The sequence below is a fragment of the Anthonomus grandis genome, chromosome 8 (assembly GCF_022605725.1).
Source record: "Anthonomus grandis grandis chromosome 8, icAntGran1.3, whole genome shotgun sequence".
NCBI lineage: Eukaryota > Metazoa > Arthropoda > Insecta > Coleoptera > Curculionidae > Anthonomus > Anthonomus grandis.
In genome coordinates, this window is record NC_065553.1 from 22,534,998 (window position 1) to 22,559,292 (window position 24,295).

General features: G+C 33.2%; 1 protein-coding gene across 2 annotated transcripts; it reads left to right on the forward strand.

Moving 5' to 3' along the window:
• The first annotated feature begins 1,937 nt into the window (after nucleotides 1-1,937).
• Nucleotides 1,938-23,766, forward strand: LOC126739286 (odorant receptor 30a-like). Of its 2 annotated transcripts, XM_050444908.1 has the most exons (6): nucleotides 1,938-2,074; nucleotides 10,961-11,265; nucleotides 11,512-11,611; nucleotides 11,662-11,763; nucleotides 23,315-23,470; nucleotides 23,671-23,766. In XM_050444908.1, the coding sequence occupies exons 1-6, from the start codon at nucleotides 2,048-2,050 to the stop codon at nucleotides 23,722-23,724; spliced, it is 744 nt and encodes a 247-aa protein (XP_050300865.1). In that variant the 5' UTR covers nucleotides 1,938-2,047; the 3' UTR covers nucleotides 23,725-23,766. The 2 variants fall into 2 exon arrangements, with proteins under 2 accessions (XP_050300865.1, XP_050300864.1); XM_050444907.1 differs by lacking the exon at nucleotides 23,671-23,766 and having other exon boundaries at nucleotides 23,315-23,568.
• Nucleotides 23,767-24,295: the final 529 nt, after the last annotated feature.

The window sequence follows — 24,295 nt, forward strand, 5'->3', positions numbered from 1 at the left end:
ACCAGCAAGTCAGAGTTGTGAATCGTGATCAAAAATCGATTCAAAAAGCATTTTATTTTCATCAGTAAACATATACTAGAGACAAGAAGTGGTTTGAAAAAGCATAGCAGCTTAGGCCATATAACCGTTTTCTGAGAAAAATCACGAGACACGAAGGAGAAAGAAGGCAGATAGTTGCAATCATTGCAGAAAGTGCAGGGCCATTAGAATAACGTAAATTTAAACAGATTAGAAAAAAAAATATCGGTAGCGGTCGACTTTTCGCATACTTTTACAAACCCACAGAGGATCTCTTTTGTGGAAATTACTGAAATTTGTACCATCATATACCTCAGAGGTCACTTTCTTAGTGAAATATTTTTATATATCTGAAATATTGTCTTAAATGAGGAATCACTCTAAAATGATCATTTAAAAAAAACCTAAAAATATAAAATTCTATCAAGATTTTTACATAAATAAGCCAAAATATCCAGAAATTTCTAAAACAAAAATTTTGAGGTATTTTATCAATATTTTTTGGTAAGCCCTTCCAATACAATCTTTTTTTCAAAAGAAATCTATTTTACGAAAAAAGTTAGATTTGGTTAATTGTTTAAACTATCGAATGAAAAAAAATACCAAAAAGGTTGTTTTAGGTTAATCGTTTAATCTTTGAGATTTTAAATTTTTCGAATTTCTGAATAAAAAAAATATATAAATTTGATGTTAAAAGTTAGATATTTTTAACAAAAAAAATTATAAATTAAACGAAAAAGATTAGGTTAGTCGTTTAATTTTTGAATTTATAATATTTTGAATTCTTAAGAATTTAGATTTTTAGAATTTTTGAGTGTAAAATATATAAATTTAATAACAAAAAACTAGGTTAGTTTTGAAATTTTTGAATGAGGAAAAATTATAAATTTAACGGAAAAGGTTGAGTTAAATTAGTCGATTAATTTCTCACTTTTTCAATTTTTAACAGAACATGAAAATTTTAATTTTTCTATATAAACTTTGCATTTGAATCATAAACTTAACATTTTTTACTTTTTTCAAGAATTAAGATTATTGATTTTTTGAACATAAACACGAATTATGAACCTGATATTCTAAAATTCTTTAGCAGAAGGGAAATCAAGATTTTTGAGTTTTTGAAGTTTGACAATTTTTTTCATAACACTCTAATTTTGATATTAGATAAAATTAAGAATTAATTTGTTATAAAATATAAAACTAACTAAATTGTTAACGTAAAGCCGCCGCTGTATAAGAAGAAATCCTTTTTTGAATTTTTTTGAAACATTATTACTACTTACATATATGTATAGGTATGTACTTGATAATTAAAATATTTAAACAGTAAATATTTCATAGAAAAAAAAAACACACATTAATCTGGAAAACACATTTACACCTGCTATTTTCCCATTCTGGTGTAAGTCACATATACATGGGTGGAATTACTTTGCATAAATAACTGAATTTTATAGCTGCGATACAAAAAAGATACTTCTAAATTATAGAGGAACCTTTAAGTGAAAATTACCCTCATGTAGCTTAACTTACTGGAGAACTTCGTTTATTTGTGTTTCTGTTGCCATCATTCCATTGAAATAAAAAACATTAAAACACAGTAAAAATTCCTTTTATAATGCGCTACTTGTTAAAATATTCCCGATATTTAATGCTTTTGGGAGGAAAATGGCAGAGACCGTACTTTCGAAGGCAAACCGCTCAAACAATTTACAAAATTTATTCTCATGCATTGCAAATAATATATTCGGTGCTATGCGGCTCGATGGTATCGAAATTTTTCAGCATCTTAATAGAGGGAAATATAGAAAAGTTGGCCGACTCGATCGTTATAACGTGCGTCTTATCAGGCATTAAATCAATAATTTACCAGTACGGAGGATTTCTGGATTTATTCGAGATCATGCTGGATGAGGAGCAAAAAATTTTAGCCATAGACGATTCAGGTTTGACCAAGATTTATACGGGATTTGCAAATTACATTTACGTCACCTCGAGGCTAATATGCATTTACAGTTGTACTACTGGAATGTGCTTGGTGTGTCTTCAATGTTTGGTAAGCCTATATGTACCGTTATAAACTTTTCAATTTTATCAATAAATTAAATGATATAGATAAAAACTTCGTTATTTTAAATGGAACACCTTATATGTTATTACATTTTTGTATTCTGCGTAAAATTCTCAGAAATTTGAAGACACACTTTGGTCAAACAATTTTCAAGATATGGCTAGTTAAAAGTTGGCATTTTTTACTTCGTAAAGTTATAGAGTTATTTAGCAAAAGAGAAAACTGTTTTCATTTTCCATGTTAACATTTACAAGAGATATCTATTAAACATAAATTTCAATTACTTTTAAGTCAAATTTTTTTATTTTAGGGATATTGACAGAGTATTTTGACATTTTCACAATATAGGGTGATTCATTAAGAATGGGTAATCTCTGAACTGGAGATACTACATACAAAAATATGGCGATTGAGCTTAATATGTCTTATACAAAATGTTGCAGGCTTACGAGATACGGGGTATTTAAAGTTGGAATTTTAATTTGAAATTTCTTAACCCATTCACGGACACGTCTACATATGCAGACAGACGTGCAGGGACACGCCTGCATATGAAGATGCAATTTGATCGTCCCCAGAGGACAAGTCTTCAATTGCAGTCGTTATTAGCGTGTACTAAGGTTTAGAAAGATCTGTTGTGTCCCACTAAATACTACAATAATACTGAGAATCGTCCCACGAAGCGTATAGTATGCATATATGTAACATGCGCATGTGTTGACAGTCAGCTGATCTTTTGGCGCCAAGACTGTAAGTGCAGGCAAAATCTACATAAGGTTAGACAATCAGACGTTGTTTGTGTCCCAATAAAGTGCACCTGTGTTCGGTAAGTTTTAGAGGTGAAAAATGAGTAGTAGGGGCTTATTTTTTTTTGGAATTTCTATTTACATATGGTTTTGGCCAGTTTCAATCTGGAGTTGGTGGTGATAATAGAACACTAACATTGAAAAGTAGTACACACAATAAATAACTAGGGCACAGTATAATATTTTATTTTTACACGTTTTTGCTTATGTAGCTGCAGCTGTGTAGCCCGAAAATTCGTTGTGTGGTAGTTAGGTTAGGTTTAAAATTTTTTTATGTGTATAGATTTGGGTAACCAAAACAGATAAAAAACATCTTATTGCATGAGCCCCTCCTCGCCAGAAAATCTAGGCAAGTACATACTGTGAATGGACATTCTGTATTATATACAGAATTGCTACTTGTCTCGGCAGTACCAGTAAAATTCTATTTTTTTTGCAGAAAAATGGACGAAAAAGAAGAAGCTAGGCTGTTGAAGTTTTATGATGAAGTCGAGACTGCTGAATCAGTATCGTCTAGTTCGGATGAGGCTTGTCAACAAAGTGATGAGGATCCTTATCATAACTCTGAAAGTGGTGATGAAGACTACGTTCCATCAAATAATAGCTCTGATAAAACTCAAGAAAGTAGCGCTTCTGAGAACGAGGATATCAGTTCAGCATGGAATGCTCTACTCAGTCAGACAGCGATAAGAAATGGCACAGCAACGTTGAAGACATTCCGGATTTCAACTTTGACAACGCAAATGCTGGAATCAAATTAAGATTTGATCATGTACCATCACTGCTGGAAGTTTTCAAAACTTTGTGGGATGATGAAGTGATGGATCTTTTGACATCATGCACTAATGAGTATGGGAAAAAATGGAAACGACCAACAGACCCCATGCAAGGTATGCGCGAATGGCATCATTTCCGAACACCAATTTTGAAGAAATGTGTAAGTTTTTTGGATTGTCACTTCTTCAAGCCCAACTACGTTTTCCAACTCTGCGAAAAATATTCTCCTTGGATCCCTTTTACTATCATCATATATTTTCCAACGTAATGACTGGAAGGAGGTATGAGCAATTACTACGGGCGTTCAACTGCACCAAGGAAAAGGGAAATGTCGATCGTCTGAATAAAGTTACTTCTCTGCTATAAATTTTGATACGCAATTATCAAAAAGCCTTTTCCCCGGAAGAGGCATTAGCACTGGATGAGTCGCTTTTATTGCACCGAGGCAGATTGAGCTTTAGGCGATATATAAAAAATAAACGTGCCAAATATGGAATTAAATTCTTTGAATTATGCTCTCCAAATGGGTACAATCATAACATTGAAATATATAAAGGAAAACAGGACAATGGAGAAGTTTCCAAGCTACAGGCATTGGTATTCAGACTAATGCAGACATTTTTAGATAAAGGTCATCACTTGATAATGGACAATTATAATAGCGTAAGGTTGTCCAAAATTCTCCTTCGTAGAAAAACTCTTGATTCGATTACTTGGGATTCCAAACAATTTGAGAGACGGAAGAAAACTGGTGAACCAAGGTGCAGCAAAAGCTGCAAAAGTTTCAGTCCCTACGGCACACGTTACAGCTGAGGAGACAATTGTACCTGAAGTTCTACATGTCTTAGAAAAAATACCAGTCCCGCCCAACTCTAAACGCAAAAGTCATTTCCTGCGATGCCGGGAGTGTTCTAAGCATGACAAACGCGGGCAGACATCATGGAGATGTAAGGTTTGCGAAACGCATCCCCCATTGTATGTTGGGCAATGCTTTGAAAATTTGAAAAAAAAATGTCCCAGGAAGACCCCAAAAAATTTTGTTTTGTCCGCGAATGGGTTAATAATTTTGTGATTTTAAGCAGTATCGTCTTGAAAATTGGCGACTTTATGTGTTTTGACATGAAAATTACGTATTTTGTGGTGAATTTAGCAATATTTATACAGGGCATTAGTTACACCCTCTTACTTAGGTAAATTACAACATATCTTTTTGCCTAATCAGTTATGGCTAAAACGTCTAGAAAATCTAAAAGTCAGTTCAATTTTGAACGAAAAAAGGTACTCTTGTTTATTTCATGTAACTGTATCAGTTTTTAAGTTATTTGCGTTTTAAACATTCAGCGTAAAAAATCCTAAGACACCGTTCTTACATTGGCTTAATAGGAATTTATTCTTTTAAATTACTACTATGCTGGGTAACAACAGTAAAAACAACAAATACCAATCAGTAACAATATTCAAAGAAAATTTCAAAGTAAATGCTTAAAATGGCCGCCTTCCACTTCAATACACATTGTTAGGGTAAAAACATAGTGAGGCCTCGAGCTTCGCGCCAAGCTACGCTTCAGGCGGCGATTCAAGATTTATTATACAGTTTCAAATGGAATAAAACATAGTAAAGAGTTGCTGCACGCATCCAGATCCGATGACTACCGCGATTTAAGAGACGCTTTATATTACAAGATTTTTTACCTCATTTAACTGCAGTCTTCAATAGTATTAGCAGGTGGTGACAAGTTATACATACAGTGACCGCCTAAAGTTCCGCATAAAAACTAGAGACATGATTTTTGAGAAAACGCTCGAATTTTTATTTTAAGTTGCGCATTATTTCACATAAATTTTTGTATACAGGGTGGAATAAAAAAAAAGATATGACGTCATCGGTCATTTTTTTAAATGGAATGCTATATTTTTTATTGCATTTATGAAGTATAGGCGAAATTCCAAGCAAGTTTTGTATAACACACCTTATCTCAAAACTTAACTGTTTGCGAAATATTTTTACTTTCAGGTTTACAGAATATTGTTTCAACAGAATAAAATCTTCATTTTCATTTGCAATTTACCTTAGTAAAAAGTCTGACTTACCTTAGCGTTACAACAAGTTTCTCTTCTGTGCCAATAAATTGACGCACAAAATTCGTCTATGTCGACTTAATATGATGTGAAATTGTTTCTAGAATATAGTTAAATGTAGTAATATCCATTCTAGGATATTCAAAAAGCGTCTAGGATGTTTTTTTAGTTCTGGAAATAGAGTAGAGTACTGTCCCAACAGGTTTCTTCTACTGTTAATTGGATTGATAATATATTCTCTGTTATAGCCCATAGCAAGTAAAATACGCAAAGCTGCAACACCAAAAAGAATTTCACCCTCGCTAACTGAGCTCATATTGTTTACTGATTAAATGTTTGAATTCAAAATTAGATCGCCTTCTTGAAACGCTCTACTATGTACACTTGAAGTAAGCGTTAACGCGTGAATCGCCTCTTGATGCGTAGCTCGAACCTTCACTATGTTTTTACCCTAAGGCGTCTCCTTAAACATCTTTGAATATTAAATAACATTTGTCGATTATTTTTGATAATATTAGCAGCTTCTTAAATTTTCTGTCGTAGTTCTTCGATGGAATTAATTGTATCTTTGTAAACCATGTCCTTCATGTGTGACCATATTGAGAATTCTAGAGGGTTTAAGTCTGGACTAGGTGGCCAAACAAATTCACTGCCATGCCCAATCCACCGGTGAGAAAAATGTTCATTCAGGTATTGCCGTACTGCCAGAGAAAAATGTGGCCGCGCCCCGTCTTGCATAAACCACATGTTCCGCCTTATGGCTAGTGGTACATCTTTTAGTAGTGGGTTTAAATGTTATTCAAGGAAGTTTAAATAGAGGGGACCGTTTAGATTAGGAGGAAGTTCAAAAGGACCAATAAAAAAACCAGATATCACACCACACCAAATATTTACCTTGAATTCATGCTGAAAATGTCGTTCCTTTAGAGCAAGCATGTGGACTTTCGTTCGCGTCCTACAAATGATTGTTTTTCCAATTAAAAACACCTCGTCGAGTAAACGTCGCCTCATCGGTGAAAAGAAGGTCATTAAGACATTCCTGGTTTTCGGATTGTTTATCTAGCATGAATTGAGCCAACTGTAGGAGGTAGAACTGGTAAATCTTGAGGTAGCAAATTTTGGACAGGAGTATAGTGCTATGGACGGAGATTCTTTTTCTTTAAAATTCTCCAGATAGACGATTGGCTTATTCCTGTTGCCGTACTTAACCGACGAGTACTGAGATCTGGATTTTCCGAAATACAAGCTAAAAGCTCTTCTTTATCATCGAAGTTGATATTTTTTGGAGTACCATTTAAGGTTTTAGGACGAAAACACCCTGTTTCGCCTAGGCGGGTATAAATACATCTGAACAGTTTGTGATTGGGTTGTCTTCGATTTAGATATAATTCTAAATACCTTCTGGCTGCACCAAGTCCACTATAATTTGACTGAGCAAAAACGCATATCATATCACGCATTTCACTGTTGGAATATTCATTATGACGTGGCATTTTCTTATTTTAGAATTTTTGCTACAAATAATATACTTTTACTTAGTGACAGTAAAATTGTCATATAATTTCTTTACACGAAAAACTGAACTGCCTACTTGAAAAAGAAGTCAATGTAATAACGCTGAATGTTTAAAATGCAAATAACTTAAAAACTGATAGAGTTACATGAAATAAACAAGAGTACGTCTTTTATTCAAAATTGAACTGCCTTTTAGATTTTCTAGTCGTTTTAGCCATAACTGATTAGGCAAAAAAGATATGTTGTAATTTACCTAAGTAACAGGGTGTAACTAACGCCCTGTATAAATAATGCTAAATTCACCACAAAATTCATAATTTTCATGTCAAAACACATAAAGTCGCCAATTTTCAAGACGATACTGCCATCAAATCATAAAATTATTAAGAAATTTAAAATTAAAGTTCCAACTTTAAATACCCTGTATCTCGTAAAACTGCAACATTTATATAATACATGTTAAGCTCAATCGCCATAGTAGTATCTCCAGTTCAGAGATTGCCCATTCTTAATGAATCACCCTGTATATGAATAAAAAAATGTATATGTCAATAGGATAAGACTGTGCGAAAAAGTAGACTCCTTCCCTCTGTATTTAAAATTCTCAGCTTTACAAAAACAAAAATCACTGACATAAAGAAGACCAGTGTGTCACACACAAAGGAAAATTAAAAATTGTACAAAATGTACGGCGTCAATAACGACTTACCTATAACCGTTGATTGAATATTTGATCAAATCTAAACATGTCATTATGTATAGTAGCCAACTTAAATTCAAATTTATTTAAAGTAAAAAACTGCTAGTTTCTTTCTATACATCTCAGCTACTGTCGAGATATTACAGTTTATATTAATCTTATTAGCAAACTTTTAAGAGTATCGATTAATTTAATCCGGAGTAGATTGGAAAGAATTACCTTATTTTTATCACTTTATCTGGGTTATTCAGTTCATGAGGATACAGTGTCGCCAGTGCTGGAATCTAGGCGTCTACTAAAAAGTCATGATAACGCTGGCCCGTCAAAGTTTCTTCCAATCCACTGTTTCATAATTCTGAGAATGCCTTTTTTAAACTGGTGTAGATTTTCGGGTGCCCAGTATAATTATTTATACCTAAAGTTATGCCTATTTACCTGACATTCAAAAAGTTGCCTCCTCTGAACAGCATATCTGTTTGAGAAAACTTGTTTCTACGATCTGGATTATCTTCTAGAAGCTCTTGAATTTTATATAAGAAGACCACTTTTTCTTCTTTAATCATTTTTGTACAGTCGCTCTATGAAGAGTGTTATCCATAGCGAGCTGAGTCCTTGAGAGGTTTGACTTTTTATGTAATGAAACCTTATTATTCAGTTTTTTATCATTAGAAACGCCAGTCCAACCTGGTCTGCCAAGATCCTTAAAACTCTCATCTCTCTCCACTTTCTACAAATTGTAGACTGACTTACTTGTTCTTTGTTCGGATATTTATTATTGAATATTATTTGAACTTTGATGTGTGTTCTAGTTTTTTTACCACAGCTAAGCATAATTAATATTTCGATTCTATGAGTCTCAGTTAAACGCATTGTAAATATTTTTTATGAAGACTATGCCAAATATTTAGAAACAGCGGTATAGGCAATTAAAATATTGCCCATATATATCATACCCCAATAGCATGCATATGGAAGCCGAGGTTGCTGGTAATGGTCAAGATATTGTAAACTTATTTGCTAGGTATTTTGAAACTACATACAGGCAACCTGTCCGTAAGGCTCCTGACTATAAATTTGATTACAGTCTGGATTTAAATTGCATCTCTTTTTCTGTATTGGACATATTTGATGAAATCTTACGCCTTCCTAACAAAAATTCTTTTGGCCCTGATGGTATCCCATCTGTTTTTCTTAAAAGTTGTGTGTGCACTCTGAGTAAGCCTCTGCATCACCTTTTCAATCTTTGCTTGACATCAGGCAAATTTCCTGATTATTGGAAGGTAAGCTTTTTAACACCAATTCATAAAAATGGCGATGAGAACTGATATTTGTAACTATAGAGATATTCAGTCTGTAATTCCTAAGCTGTTTGACAGGTTGTTTTCTGTGCGATTTTAGTGGCACTGTAGGCGATTGCTTAGTGATCATCAGCACGGGTTTTGTCAGGGTAGATCTACGGTGACTAACCTGTTGACTTACCAATATGATTTGATTGGTGCTTTTGAGAGGTCTGTACAGGTCGATAGTGTGTATACAGACTTCTCGAAGGCCTTTGATAGGGTTGGTCATGAACATCTGATGGTTCGGAAGTTTGGGGCTATGGGCCTTGGTAGGACTTTGGTCGAATTTTGTTACAGTTTTTTGACTGGTCGCACACAGTTGGTTAGGATAAGTAATTATATTTCTAATGGTATTGAAGTATCTTCAGGCGTGCCTCAAGGTTCGCATATTGGACCGGTCTTTTTTAACTTGTTCATAAGAGATTTGAGTGATGTAATTGTTAATTTAAAACATCTTGCTTTTGCTGATGATTTTAAACTGTATAAAGCCATTGAGTCATATCTTGATGCTGAGCTACTTCAATTGGATTTAAATAGTGTTGCCGAGTGGTGTAATAGCAATAGTCTGGAACTGAATTTAAAGAAGTGTGTATGTATTTCGTTTGGTCGTTCTAATAAAATTATTGATTATCAATACACAATCAATAATGAATGAACTCAGGTCAGTTGATAGAGTTAAAGATTTAGATGTTTTTTTCAATACCAAGCTAACTTTTTTGGATCTTATTAACAGGAGTATGCGTAGTCTTGGTTTTCACCAATCACTAGAAATAGTGTACATCTTTCACCTTACTGTTTCAAATTACTTTATTACACTTTGGTACGTTCCTTGCTTGAGTATGCGTATGTAATTTGGTCCGCTTATTATGATTCTCATATTGAACGCCTTGAGGCTATACAAAAAAGATTCTTAAGATCCCTTGCTTATTGAGCTGAAGTTAATATTTTTCGTAATTAACTTACCTATCGACTATAATGCTATCAGTGTCCAGTTTAATATCCCTAATCTTGAAGTCAGACGGCATTATTCTGATGCTTTAACGTTTTATAAGATCTTAAATGGTTTATATCATTGTCCTACTGTCTTGGAAGCAATTCCTTTGAACACCTATCAAAGAAGGATCAACTCTTCTATGTTTCGTTTACCCTTTCATTCGGCCAACTATCGGTTTTTTCTCTACTGACTAGGACTTTGCGTTTCTTTAATGAACATAGTTTGGATCCATTTTCCGGCAGCTTACGGTCATTCAAATCAAAAATAACTAATCTTACACTTTAACCTACGTTCCTTGGATAGTGTTAAGTTTTTAGCCCTGTTGATGATTGTTTTTTCAGAGGTTTTATCTTGGTATATTTTGTTTTTGTATTATCTATTTTGTTTTTGTAAGCTGGCTCTGCCGTATATTGAAATAAATAAATAAATAAAATGACTGTTAAAAAATGGTTATAATTTGTTGGAAATGCTATTAATGGTGGCCATTTCCAGCTTTTGATAAAATATATTTTAATAATGTAAAATGTAGTTTATCAATTTATGTTGCAATAGGGTTTTTGCGGCCGCAAATATAATATAAAAAATACCTACACGTTGACTTATAATGATGTTCTGGCTAGGATATAATTCTTCAAAAAACAAATTTCTATTTATTTCTAGCATGGTTTCCTAGGCGACTACACCGACTCGGAAAAGCCCATGATAATTATGGCATATTTTCCATTTGATCAGCAGGTCCACTACAAGACAGCTCTGCTTATCCAGACGATTTTTCTAGCAATCGCAGCGCTGTACTACTGCCTGACCCAAGTTACATACATCACGGCAGTCACTTACGTTAAAATGGAACTGAAACTGTTGCAGTACCAGTTTAGGGAGTTCGATCGGTTTAAGATGATTTATAACATCGTAGATGATGAAGTTATGATGATTAAGCTGATCCGGCGTCATCAGTTTATAATTGGGTGGGTATCAATTGCATTGAATAAAACTTTTCTGGTAGTGCAAATCTACAGTTGAAAAAAACAATATTAAAGAATTTTAAACGGCCTGTAGTTTCTACAGAACTTCTTAAACCCCATTTGAAAGACGATTGTAAGACACCTTGTTGACATCATTCTCTATATTTCCAATAAATATTTTATTCTCATTATCACCTTATACAGAAAACACAATACAGCTAATAATCATTAATATTTGATTTTTTTCAGTTTCACCGCAGAAGTCAACAAATTCTTAAGGCCAATCTTATTAGTAGAGTTCCTATTAAGCTCGGTCAATATTTCTTTCGTGGTTTTACAACTTATATCGGTAAGCCATAGAAAATCATTTTATTAAAAATAATAAATTCTATATTTTAGAGTGAAACAAATATGCCCCTACCTTTTACGTTAAATTATTTCGTTATATTGATAGCCCAGTTACTTATACTGGCCTGGCACGCGAACGAGATCTCCATAGAGGTGAATAAGATTAATTAGAATTAATAGTAGTACAGTCTTGGGATATGGCAGTGATTTTGTTGTTAAATGGAACTTCTCTTATTTTAAAGAAATTTATAATAATAATAAGCTTTGAGGCTACAATATAGTCTGTTAGAACTAAAAAACCAATGAAATGTCTATTTAATAAAATCATGTAGAAATTTCACAGCAGATAATACAAATGTACGTTATAGACGGAGAGCTGGCTACGTAGATTGGTCACTCGGTAAACGTGAAATTTTGTTAGATACTGTTACTGACATAGCAAGGGGCAGACCGTCAGAACTCGCCCTGGACGGAATAGGTGAGGGTAGGGGCAAGTCTTCAGAAGTCCAGGTGGAAGAATAACGAAGATATTATTAATAATATGAACGTCGGCCCTCCACTTCCACCTTTATAATATTTCGTATTTTAATTTTTTTGTCATCAGGTTCACTTCTGACAATTTGAGAACATAATTTTCAATGTTCGAACATACTATTGCTCAACTGTCAGAAGTAAATTCGGAAAACATTGCTAATTATTAATAAATTAATAATTCAAAAAATGAAAAAAAAATATTAATTTTATTTCATTAGAGATTTTAAATATTTATTGATTATACATATTAATTTATGATATTTGAATATACCGTTAAAATTTTACATTTCCATTTGGAAATTTTCCACTAAAGCGTTGTCGCTGTGTCATTTAGTATGTTGTACATGACCAGGCATTATTTTCGCTGGAAGGGAGAGTGACGCATTTTAGAGGAATGTGGGGGTGGGCACGAGCGGCAGTTTAGCTAAGATATAGAAGCGTACAGATTGTTAGCGTGTTTTCATCATCAACTATATTTGCGTTTCTGTATTGAAAGTATATTGATAATATAAGATATACAAAATGAAATTGGATACATTCTGCGTGTTTCAATGTAAGGATGTGCCTGATAAAATATTAGTTTTCACTGAAGAAAAATTAAAACAATACCAAGAGAAGCTATGTGTTCGTATAGCGTTGCACATGAAATACGGCGACACTGATCTTCCTGAACATGTGACTGAAACTCATGGGTACCATTCAATTTGTTCTAAAAATTTCTTGGCAATTCCAAAGAAGTACCTACAAAAATATGCCGAATTGACATTTCCTGAAAAAAATAAGAACTCACTGGCGTCTTTTGGAAGTGTCTCAGGTAAATTAACTAATTAAAGGTAACTTTCATAAAATTAAATCTAAAGTATGGATCGAATGTAATATTTCCGATAAGCGTCACGTTATTGATATTAATGCGCTACATGAATCCCTTGGATCAGACTTGTGCAGAGCACTACCGGGATTTCACGCTTTGACCGGATGTGATTTTAATTCCGCATTCTACAGAAAAATTAAAGAACGTCCTTATAAACTCTAAATCAATAGACTATCAAATGCATTCGCAAATTTAGGAAATACAGGCGCTAATAAAGAATACACTTTTTCCGTCATTGAATCGTTTGTCTGTAACATGTACGGCATTAAATCATGCGAGAAAGTTAGTCAACTCCGATATGAATTATTTCACCGAAACTAGACGATAAGAAATATAAATGAGCCCTTAAAAAAAAAAACAATTGAAAAATTTTGATGCTTCTTGCTTGCCACCTGGCTATGTTGAATTACGTCAACATATGGAGAGGGCTCATTTTATCTCCAACATATGGACAAACGCGACTTTGTTTGATCCATATGAATTGGAAGCCGAAAATTGCGGATGGACTTTGGATGGATCCAATTATGAGTTCAATTGGTTTGAAGGACCACAATTGCCACCATCAGTCAAAGATATTCTCACTGACAGTGAATAGTCGGAAGGTAATTTTGAATTTACTTTTGACAATTTATAAATTCAACTAAATTACTGATTTGTACTTTCAGCTGACAATGACGAAACCACATATATCAGCGATGATGACTTTGAATTTGATGACGATATGGAGGAATGTGGATCAAACTAATTTTATTTTAAATCAATATTAGTATTTGCAAGAATATAGATTAATTAGTATCTATTAATATTCGCGATTCATTAGTATAAGTATGCGGTAATAATATGAATATTCAATAAATATTTAAAACCTCTAATGAAATAAAATTAATATTTTTTTTCATTTTTTGAATTATTAATTTATTAATAATTAGAAATGTCTTTCGAATTTACTTCTGACAGTTGAGCAATAGTATGTTCAAACATTGTAAATTATGTTCTCAAATTGTCAGAAGTGAACCTGATGACAAAAAAATTAAAATACGAGATATTATGAAGGTGGGAGTGAAGCGCTGATGCTCATATTATTAATAATATCTCCGTTATTCTTCCCCCTGGTCTTTTGAAGGCTTGCTGGTAATTTCAATTTGAATTATAAAATAAGTATGTAAAATGTCAGAAGTGTACCTAGTGACAAAATTGTTGCGAAAATTTTTGCAATATTACTGACTTCTGACAACCCTTTATCTTCCGCGTAGACTTCTGACAATTTTTTTCCTATTTTCTAATATCGTCTCCTATACTAGTGCAAATTGTCAGCTTTGTACCTAATCAAAAAATTATCATAAGAAAATTACAGGTTCAACCCCCTACCCCCATTTATTCCGTCCAGGGCGAGTTCTGACGGTCTGCCCCTTGCTATGTCAGTAACAACCGAGGCTGTATATAACAAAATTTCACGTTTACCGAGTGACCCGTGGACCTGCGTAGCTCGCTCTTAGACTATTATGGAAGTTAGTAACAGAATCAGAAATGAAAATCAAATTTTTACAGTCGACCATATAAGTTCTGCACGCAATATATTTTTTTCCATATTTAAGTATTAAATCTGACTTTAAACTTCTAAAATAAATCTAAAAGAAAAATTATAATTACATATAAAGAAAAGGGATGTAGATTTCATTTTTTTTTGTGAAATAAGAAATCATCAAAAAAATCACAGTAATTGTTAATAATTTTGTTACACCTTCAAACTTGGTGTATAAGTGAAAGATAATAAAATACATGATATATCTCAGAGACACACGTTTTTTCAGGGGATGAAGGGGTCACCCCCAAATATTTTAAAATTTAATTAAGTTTTCATGCCTTATTAATAAAACGTCCTGTATATGTTAGAGACACATTTTTTTTGGAGTAAATGGGTGTAAGCCACATCAAATAGTTATCCAAAATCATAGTATTTCATTAAATATTTAAATTAAAAATTTAAATTTTCATTTAAATTTTTGAGTTATTTGGGAGTGGCTTACACCCCTTCATCCCCTGAAAAAACGCGTGTCTCTGAGATAGGGGAGGCTGGCCTAAAATGACATACTAGGGTAAAACAATATGTTGTTATGTACTTATATGTTGTTGTTGTACCTATTAGTACAAAATCTCCAACTTGGCAACAGTATATTTCGGAATAACTTTATGTCAACAGTGTCTCGGCATGTCTTTATATTACGCGTATTAAAAATATCGAGATTAGTTTGGCATTAACGTTCATAGGGCATGCTTTGTATTTTTTCAAGTGTACAAAATGTTTGTGTGTTAAAACAGAAGATTTAACTAAAGTATTTAAAAATTAATTTCTACGCTCTAACCTAATTACAGGTGTGTATAAATCTTATTTATTGGTAAAATAACATTTTTTTTGATAAATAACATTTTTATAAATAAACATGTGTTTGTGGTGCAAGTTGGGTAAAATGACATAGTATGTCATTTTGCCCTTATTTTTTTACAGTTTCTCAAAATGAATTGTTTCTTCTTATTTTTTTTTAGAATGGTTGAAAATTACTCAAGAAAAACCACGCGTCAGTCTTGGGATCCGTTTCAGATGCAAAAAGCTATTGCGGCAATACAAAATGGAGAAATGGGCTGGCTCAAAGCTTCAAAAACATTTGGCGTACCCCAGGCTACGCTAAGAAGACGAGCATCGGACAAAAATAAAAGAGTCAAAGCTACTGCTAAGGGTCTAGGCCGATACGAAACCACGTTTTCCATAGAGTTGGAGAGGGACCTAGTTCAACATATCAAATTATTGGAATCTTGTTTATTTGGTTTATCATGCGATGAAGTTCGTTTGTTGGCGTATCAACTGGCAGAAAGAAATGGAATTGCACACAGATTCAACTCAACTACTAAAATGGCTGCTTGGGATTGACTACGTGGATTTAGGTCCAGAAACCCCGATATATCTCTTAGAAAGCCTAAAGCTACTTCGGCCGCTAGAGCACAATCCTTCAATAAACCGCAAATTGCTAATTTTTTTAGAACTTTTCGAGGGACAATTGAAAAAGAACATATCAATCCCACGCGCATTTGGAATGTAGACGAATCTGGCCTGTCTACTGTCCAAAAACCTAGCCGAATACTTGCTACCAAAGGTCGAAAACAAGTTGGCTTAATTTCAAGTGCTGAAAGGGGGCAGCATATTACAGCTGTTGCATGAGCGCAGCAGGAGCCTATATTCCCCCATTATTAATTTTTGCCAGAAAAAACTGGAAAAAGGAACTTGGGAATAGCTCAGGAGACAGGCTGGATGACGGGCGAGATTTTTCTAAAATGAATGCAACATTTTAGAGAATATTCTAATCCTTCAAAGGCAAATAAAGTGTTACTTCTGGTTGATGGTCATGCTAGCCATAAAACTCTAGATGTTACAAGATTTGCTGAAGAAAATGGAATAGAAATGATATATTTCCCACCTCATTGCACCCACCGGCTGCAACCTTTAGATGAATAAGACGCAAAGACTCCACGTTACCCAAATTTAATAAAATAATCAACAATTTCTATCCAGACAAATTGTCCATCCAATATCCATCTCACACATCCATTTTTTTTAAACATCGTTTATTATTTTTTGAGGTCTTTAACATAATGACATAAGATCAACAAAGGAAAGGAATATCAGACAGGGGAAATTAAAAGAAGAATTCCACTAACGTGGGCTGCATTTGGAAAGATGTTACACCAGGTAACTTAAAAATAGATACATACTAATGAACTTGAAGGTGACAGGCTGCACATCTTACCAGTGACTGTAACTTACTAACGGAAAACCATGACTATCACAGAAAAAACTGAAAATTTCAGAGTTTGTCAGAAAAGCTTAGAAAGAGCGATGTTGGGCAGCAGTCTAAGAGAGAAAATAACAAATAAAGAAATAATAGGCAGAACAAAGGTGATAGATGTAGTAACAGCTGAACTTAATGGCAAGACATACAGTGCATCCCAAAAGTTATGTCTAAATTCATTTAAAATTCAGGGGTGTGTTCGAAAAAAAAAACGCTCGGACCCGTCGATTTTTCGGTCGTAATTTATTTTTGAGCAACCCTGTATATACAAACTTCACGTACAAAAATGCGCAACTTGAAATAAAAATCGACGGGTCCGAGCGTTTTTTTTTCGAACACACAAAAAGAAACGTAGGCAGACCTCGGAAGAGATGTTAAGAAAATTGTCTCTTTAATTCATAAGAGATTTTGCTTGGCGCTATCTATGAGGAATCAAGTTGTACTAAGAAAAATAGTACCGTGGTTAAATTTGTGAATGAATGTTTGGACCTTAGATGGCAGTAGATGATGTATTTAGTGCTTTCTGTTGTCTATCAATCCCAATTGCCTGGAATAGCAGTACAATTTATTTCAGGCAGTAATTTATGAATATTTATCACCCTTCAAGTAGAATGGAACCGTATTGCCTGGAATAATAATCTTTTATTCCAGTATCCGTATATAAACGAATGGGTAGAAAACGTGAATAGTATGCTGCAATCATTACCACCCTGAGACACAGTCAGAGTCTACTTGACACATTTTCTGTGTCTCATTTCGGTTTAGGTTCAAGGTATATTCCTAGAAACCTGACTTCAGAAAATTTTTCTTATATCTTGTTAACATTTAATCGAAACTTGTTTGCGCTAAACCAATCTGCTCTTTCTATGAGGTTTTCTAGATAGTGAGAGGGTTGTATCATCCGCAAAAACAGTATACATACAGTGTGGCAGACGGATCTGAAACACTTCGGCCTGAGGTAAGGGGAATGCAGTAGTGGAGACAACATGGCCGACTTCATTCATAAAATAGACAGTGGCGTGTGGTATTATGTGAAACTATTTAAATTCGATTTAAGGAAAATAATTTTAAAATTTATCAAAATAATTTTTCCTAATTAATTATTCATTTGTATGTTTTAGGGTTTTAGAAATAAGTTCGTTTTTTTTGGTATACAGGGTGTCCCACAATCAACGTCACAGGCTATAACTTTTTTATTTTTAACTATAAAAATTAAAAAAAAAATTAATAGCTATAGGACCACTACCCAAAATTACTTAAAAAAACTACCCCCAACAAATACATCCCCCAAAAATGAATTTGTCGGGGGTTTTTTTAAGTCATTTTGGGTAGTGATCCTATAGCAATTAAAAATATATTTAAAAAAAAATATACTTAAAAATTAAAAAGTTATAGCCTGTGACGTTGATTGTGGAACACCCTGTATACAGGGTCGCACGCAAATATCTCTGTTGCTAAGCCGAATTTAAAAATAAAGTTTAAACAAAAGTTGCTAAGGTCACAGGGGGCCACGTCACTGCAATAGTACGTGTATTTTGAAGGTCATTAAAAAAAACAAAACAAAAGTCAAGTTTATGAAAAAAAAAATCTTTCTTATTTTAAGTCACTTATTTTTATCAAAATAAGTGACAATTTTCTCTGATATTATAAAGTGTGTTTTTTTGCAATTTCTACATAGCATTTGGCATCATTGCATCAGAGATGTCGCAAGCAAACAAACTGCCCATAGTTCCATGGCAATGCTGCTTCTAGCCCTTCAATGTTCTAAGAACGAACATTAAAAATATCAAGGTTGAGAGAGCAAAAACTCTATATTTGATAAAAAAAATTAATGTTTGATTATTATGAATAGACAAGACAACAATTCAAATTGTAATAAATCCAGGAAAACTGTCAAGTCCGAGTGTACATTATGTCCTCTTTTCGACCATTCCTAGTTAAGCCCTTTAATTAATTTCTGGATTTTACCCTTAAAATATAATTTCTTGTACTGATGACATAATTTCCGAATATTTCTCAGCTTCAAAATAAGGTTCAACCCCAATTTCCAAGAAGTTAATCATTTATTCTAGGCAGTCATTTCTGGATAATTTTTTACCTTGATAAAATAATTTATGGATATTTCTTACCCTTAAAGTCAATTCCCAATTCTCTGGAATAAAATAATAATTTATTCTAGGAGTTAATTTCTGTATTTTTCTCACCGTCAAAGTTCTAGGCAGTAATTTTCATATAATATTTATATTTGATAATATGTCTCACTCTCAAAGTCGAATTCAACCCTAATTTACTGGAAGAAGTCAATAATTTAGTCCAGGTCGACATTTATTGCCCTTAATAAATAAATAAATAAATTGTTTACTGATTATTTCGTAAGCCATTACAATTGTAGCAACTTAAAATCACAGTGCTTATCTGTAAACGTATATGGGATCAAACTTCTGGGGGTTGTTCAGTGCAACAGAAGAACAACAATTGTTTAAAATCAACGCTTATCAATGTCAATTCTCAATGTCATGTTAAAAAATTTTATAGCTTAAAATTTTTAAACATTTATTGCTAATGGAAAACTTTACCAATCAAGAATTGGCGGATATGCATTTGGCATACGGAGCAACAAACTGCAATGCACGAGCAGCATCGCGGTTGTATCATGAACGTTATCCCGAACGACAGCATCCTGGATACAAAAAGTTTATTGTGGTTCATCGGCGGTTCGCTGAGACAGGCATGTTTAAGACCAAGATGCATGATACTGGTATTGCTCGAACCGTAAGAACGGTCGAATTTGAAGAAGAGGTGCTTCAGCGAGTTGCCGATGAACCATCAAATAGCACACGTGACGTCGCTAAGAATATGAATACGAGTAACGCTTCTGTCTGGCGGGTACTACACGAGCAACAACTCTATCCTTACCAATTTCAGAAAGTTCAAGGTATGACTGCAGCCGATTATCATTCTAGAGTTCAATTTTGTCGATGGCTTCTGGATCACATCATTGCATAACCAAATTTTTTACGATATGTTTTGTGGACCGATGAAGCCTCTTTCACAAGAGACGGTATTTTTAATAGTAGAAATAGCCATGTTTGGGACGAAGAAAATTCTTATGCAATTTTTCCAAGAAAACATCAGAATCGTTGGTCTGTCAACGTATGGGCAGGCATTGTTGATGATTATTTAATTGGGCCATACCTTTTACTGGAACAGTTAACAGGACCTATTTATCTGCGTTTCTTGGAGAAAGTTCTCCCAGAACTCCTTGAAATAATAATAAGGAATAAAATAATAATCTATTCCAGGCAGTTTCTGAATATTTCTCACCGTAAAAGTAGATTAAAAGTAAAAGTTCCACCAATCATCTAAAAAAATTTTATTCCAGACATTTGTCGTTATTTTTTATGTCAGCCATTTGAAATAATAAATTTTTTTAAAGCCTTGTTTTACTTAAAGCATTTTTTTTGTATTGCATTGTATAAACTAGATAGATTTTTCTATTGACGTTTTGTACAGTTTTTCAAATATTTGAGGTCTTTTTTTATGTCATGCGAGATTTTCGATCTAAAAATCATGCAAACCGTAAAATAATTTTTTAATCAGTGTCATTTTTGTTCTAGGATTTTAGGCATATTTTTTATTGTATGTAATCGGAGGATTTCTCACATTTTCTTGACACTAGAATTTTTCAAGGTTTATCTTCCAGGCACTTGGAGGTCATTTTTTTATATCTGCCAGGCAATGAAAACAGTTTTTGATCCCTCTCCGTTGTATACGTAAGTAATCCGATCCCTCTCCTTTGTAACTGTTTTTGTTAATTTGCACTATTAATTTATGTATTCTAGCTCCAGGGTAATGCAGTCATTTTTCATGTTTTCCAGACATATAAAAACTTGAAGGCTTTTGAAGCAATCTTATTTTATTTCAGTTATTTTTTAAAATTGACAACTTCTTTGTTAAAATGGCAGATCCACTACCACTAATCTTATTACGATCACGGAATTTATATCAGAATCTACAGGGTGTCATTAAAATGGTGTAAAAAAATTCGGGGGGTGATAGTACTCCTAAAAATTTTAAAAAAAGTTCCTATAACTATAGGGCGAAAAATGCATATTAAGGGAGTTAGGGGCACTGAAAGGGTAAATTTAAAAAACGGTTTTTTGAAATTGTAGGCTTAAAAAACGAGATAAAATTTCGAAAAAAAATCCTCTGCCATAAATTTTGACCCAAAATCAAATGGTGATACTGAAAAAAAAATTTGGAAAATCGGAAAGGGTAGTTTTTGCAAGGGTAGGGGGTTAATTCGTGAATAACTTATTTTAGGTTATTTTTTTCGCAACGTGGGTTCATTTTTTAAAAACTACATACTTTTTCCTACAAAAAAGGTACTCTTGTTGCACATCGTTCAGAACGATGGTTTTCGAGAAAATTGAAGGCAAAAAGTTTGCTCTGATGGGTTGCTAACTGGTTAAACAACATAAACCTATGAAAGTTATGGGGTTTCAAAAGTAAACACGTAGTTATTAAATAATTAATTAAAAAATCTAAATTTTATGATTTTTAAAACATCTTATTGCTTAAGGTATTTTGGTAATTGGTTTATTTCGTTTTTTAAAGCAATAAGATGTTTTAAAAATCATGAAATTTAGATTTTTCAATTAATTATTTAATAACTACTTGTTTACTTTTGAAACCCCATAACTTTCATAAGTTTATGTTGTTTAACCAGTTAGCAGCCCATCAGAGCAAACTTTTTGCCTTCAATTTTCTCGAAAACCATCGTTCTGGGCGATGTGCAACAATAGTACCTTTTTTGTAGGAAAAAGTATGTAGTTTTTAAAAAATGAACCCACGTTGCGAAGAAAATAACCTAAAAAAAGTTATTCACGAATTAACCCCCTACCCTTGCAAAAACTACCCTTTCCGATTTTCCAAATTATTTTTCAGTATCACCATTTGATTTTGGGTCAAAATTTATGGCAGAGGATTTTTTTTCGAAATTTTATCTCGTTTTTTAAGCCTACAATTTCAAAAAACCGTTTTTTAAATTTACCCTTTCAGTGCCCCTAACTCCCTTAATATGCATTTTCCACCCTATAGTTATAGGAACTTTTTTTAAAATTTTTAGGAGTACTATCACCCTCCGAATTTTTTTACACCATTTCAATGACACCCTGTATAAATGATAATTCTCAAGTTAATGTAGTCTATACAGATTTCTCGTAAGCTTTCGAGCGTCTTGACCATTCCATTCTTATATCAAATATTTCTGACTAATTTAGGTTTTCATCTCGTTTAACTTCTCTTATCTCTTCTTATCTCACTAAACCTCCTCATTATGTTGAATGCTTTGGACCAAGCTCCACTGGAATAGTCGCTCCTTCAGGCGTACCACAAGGCTCCATATTGGGACCTCTACTTTTCAACTTATTTATTAATACCATTTCTAAGGACCTAGAAGTAAACAGCTTATTATACTGTGATGATAAAAAATTATACTGTAGAATTAATACATTAAACTCCAAGCAGCCATTAACTCAGTGAATGAATGGTGCAAGAATAACTTGCCTCTAAATGCTGTGTGGTCTCCTACTCTTTCAAAAAGAACTGTGTTACTTACACTACCAATATCAACCCACTTCAAAGACTTGAGAGTCATTTTTGATAGCTCACTTTCATTTAGTCTTCATATTGAAGATATCATAAAAAGAAGTTATTAAATGCTGGGTTTTGTTGTCAGGAACTCTCCATTCTTTTAAAATATCTCTAGTATTAAACTCCTGTACTTTACCTATCTTCGTTCAATTTTGGAATATTCTTCCCAAGTCTGGTCGCCATACTATTAGAACCATATTCAATAGCTTGAAAATATACAGTGAAAATTTCTTAAATTCCTTTGGTTTAAATGCAAAAGAGTATACCCGGAAATTGGCTTCTTACATGATCGTTTGCTTGAAAGATTTCGGGTAAAATCCTTACAGGCAAAAAGGGATTCGGCAGATTTACAGTTCTTACATAAATTAATTATTGGCGTAATTGACTCACCAGAGATCTTGCAAGTTCTAAATTTACACAGTCCTCGGCTATCAGCTCGCAGTTCTCAAACTTTTTACCTTTCAATATCTCGAACCAATATTACAAAATTTTCGCCTATACGTAGAGCTTGCAATACATACAACTCTATACAGAATCAATGCGATATATTTAACTGTAGCCTAGCCGAAATTAAAAGAATTCGCTTAGTTTAGATAATCTTGATTTCTTCTTTTTTATATATTTATTATTAATTTATCATATCTATAATATTAATTTTATTTTGATAAGATGATTTCATGTTTATATACATCGTTTCCACTCTATTATTGGAGTTTCTCCGTTGAGTGATGTAAATAAATAAATAAAATAGAAGAGCTGCAAAAAAGTTTCAGTCAATAAAATGTTCAACTTTTTTTTTTAGAGTCTTGGTATATCATCTGCCGTATGGGAACAACCGTGGTACGAAAAGAGCGTGAAAATCCAAAAGATGATGTATATGGTCGTATGTCGGTCTCATAAACCTTTAACTTTGACCATCGGACCGTTCGGTAACCTTACTACTCAAACAGTAATAAACGTGAGTAAAATACACTACATCGTAACGAGGGTAGAAAGTGACTCAATGAATGATAAGATAATCTGTTAGAGAAAAACACACATTCATTGTTTTTAGGATCTAAAAGTCCCAAAACGTGAAAAAGTGCTACTTTCTACCCACGTGTAAAACATTTTATAAATATTGTGTTTTCTAAGCAATTTTTTTGCTATAAATTTTAGGTTATTAACGCTGCTTACTCGTATGTCACCATTATGAGACATAATGATAGTTGAACTATTATATCTGTGGAAAACAAACTATATAATATAGCCTGCACACTATAGAAGATTATAAGTATCTGTTGTTTTTAATACTCTTATTAATATACAGTAAGTGCATTAATTTTGACTTTTTTTTCTAATATTAGGCGTGGCTTATATCAAGTAAATTAACTTTTTAACTGGTACTTTGGGCGACCATTTTCTAGAGCCATTTTTATTGGTGGTACTTTAAACGCCCAAAAATAGTCCTCGAGTTGCTGCAAAACCAAGGTCTTTCTGCTTTAGGCCTGGGAACGGTCTATTTACAAGACGGCAATCATGCTCATAATGCGGTTATATTAAAAGAATGTTTAACAAACACTTTTTCCAACCGTTTTATTAAATAAATTGTTGTGTCGCTACATTATTTAAAATGCCCGCCAGAAAGCGGAAACGGAAATGGGACAAGACGTCAGGGTGACGTAGAGAGGCGTACGCGAAAACAGGGGTCTTAATTATCGATAAAAAATGGCTACATGTCTCTGGTAATCGTCTTATACATACATTAAATGTTTTTTCATATTTTTTAAATGTAAAAGTCTTC

What these genes read in the sequence shown, in the direction of transcription:
- LOC126739286 (XM_050444907.1), top strand. Translation starts at nt 2,048, where the DNA reads ATGTGCTTGGTGTGTCTTCAATGTTTG. An exon ending in CGTCATCAGTTTATAATTGG is followed by an intron (nt 11,266 to 11,511) that starts GTGGGTATCAAT and finishes GATTTTTTTCAG; the next exon opens with TTTCACCGCAGAAGTCAACA. An exon ending in CGAACGAGATCTCCATAGAG is followed by an intron (nt 11,764 to 23,314) that starts GTGAATAAGATT and finishes TTTTTTTTTTAG; the next exon opens with AGTCTTGGTATATCATCTGC.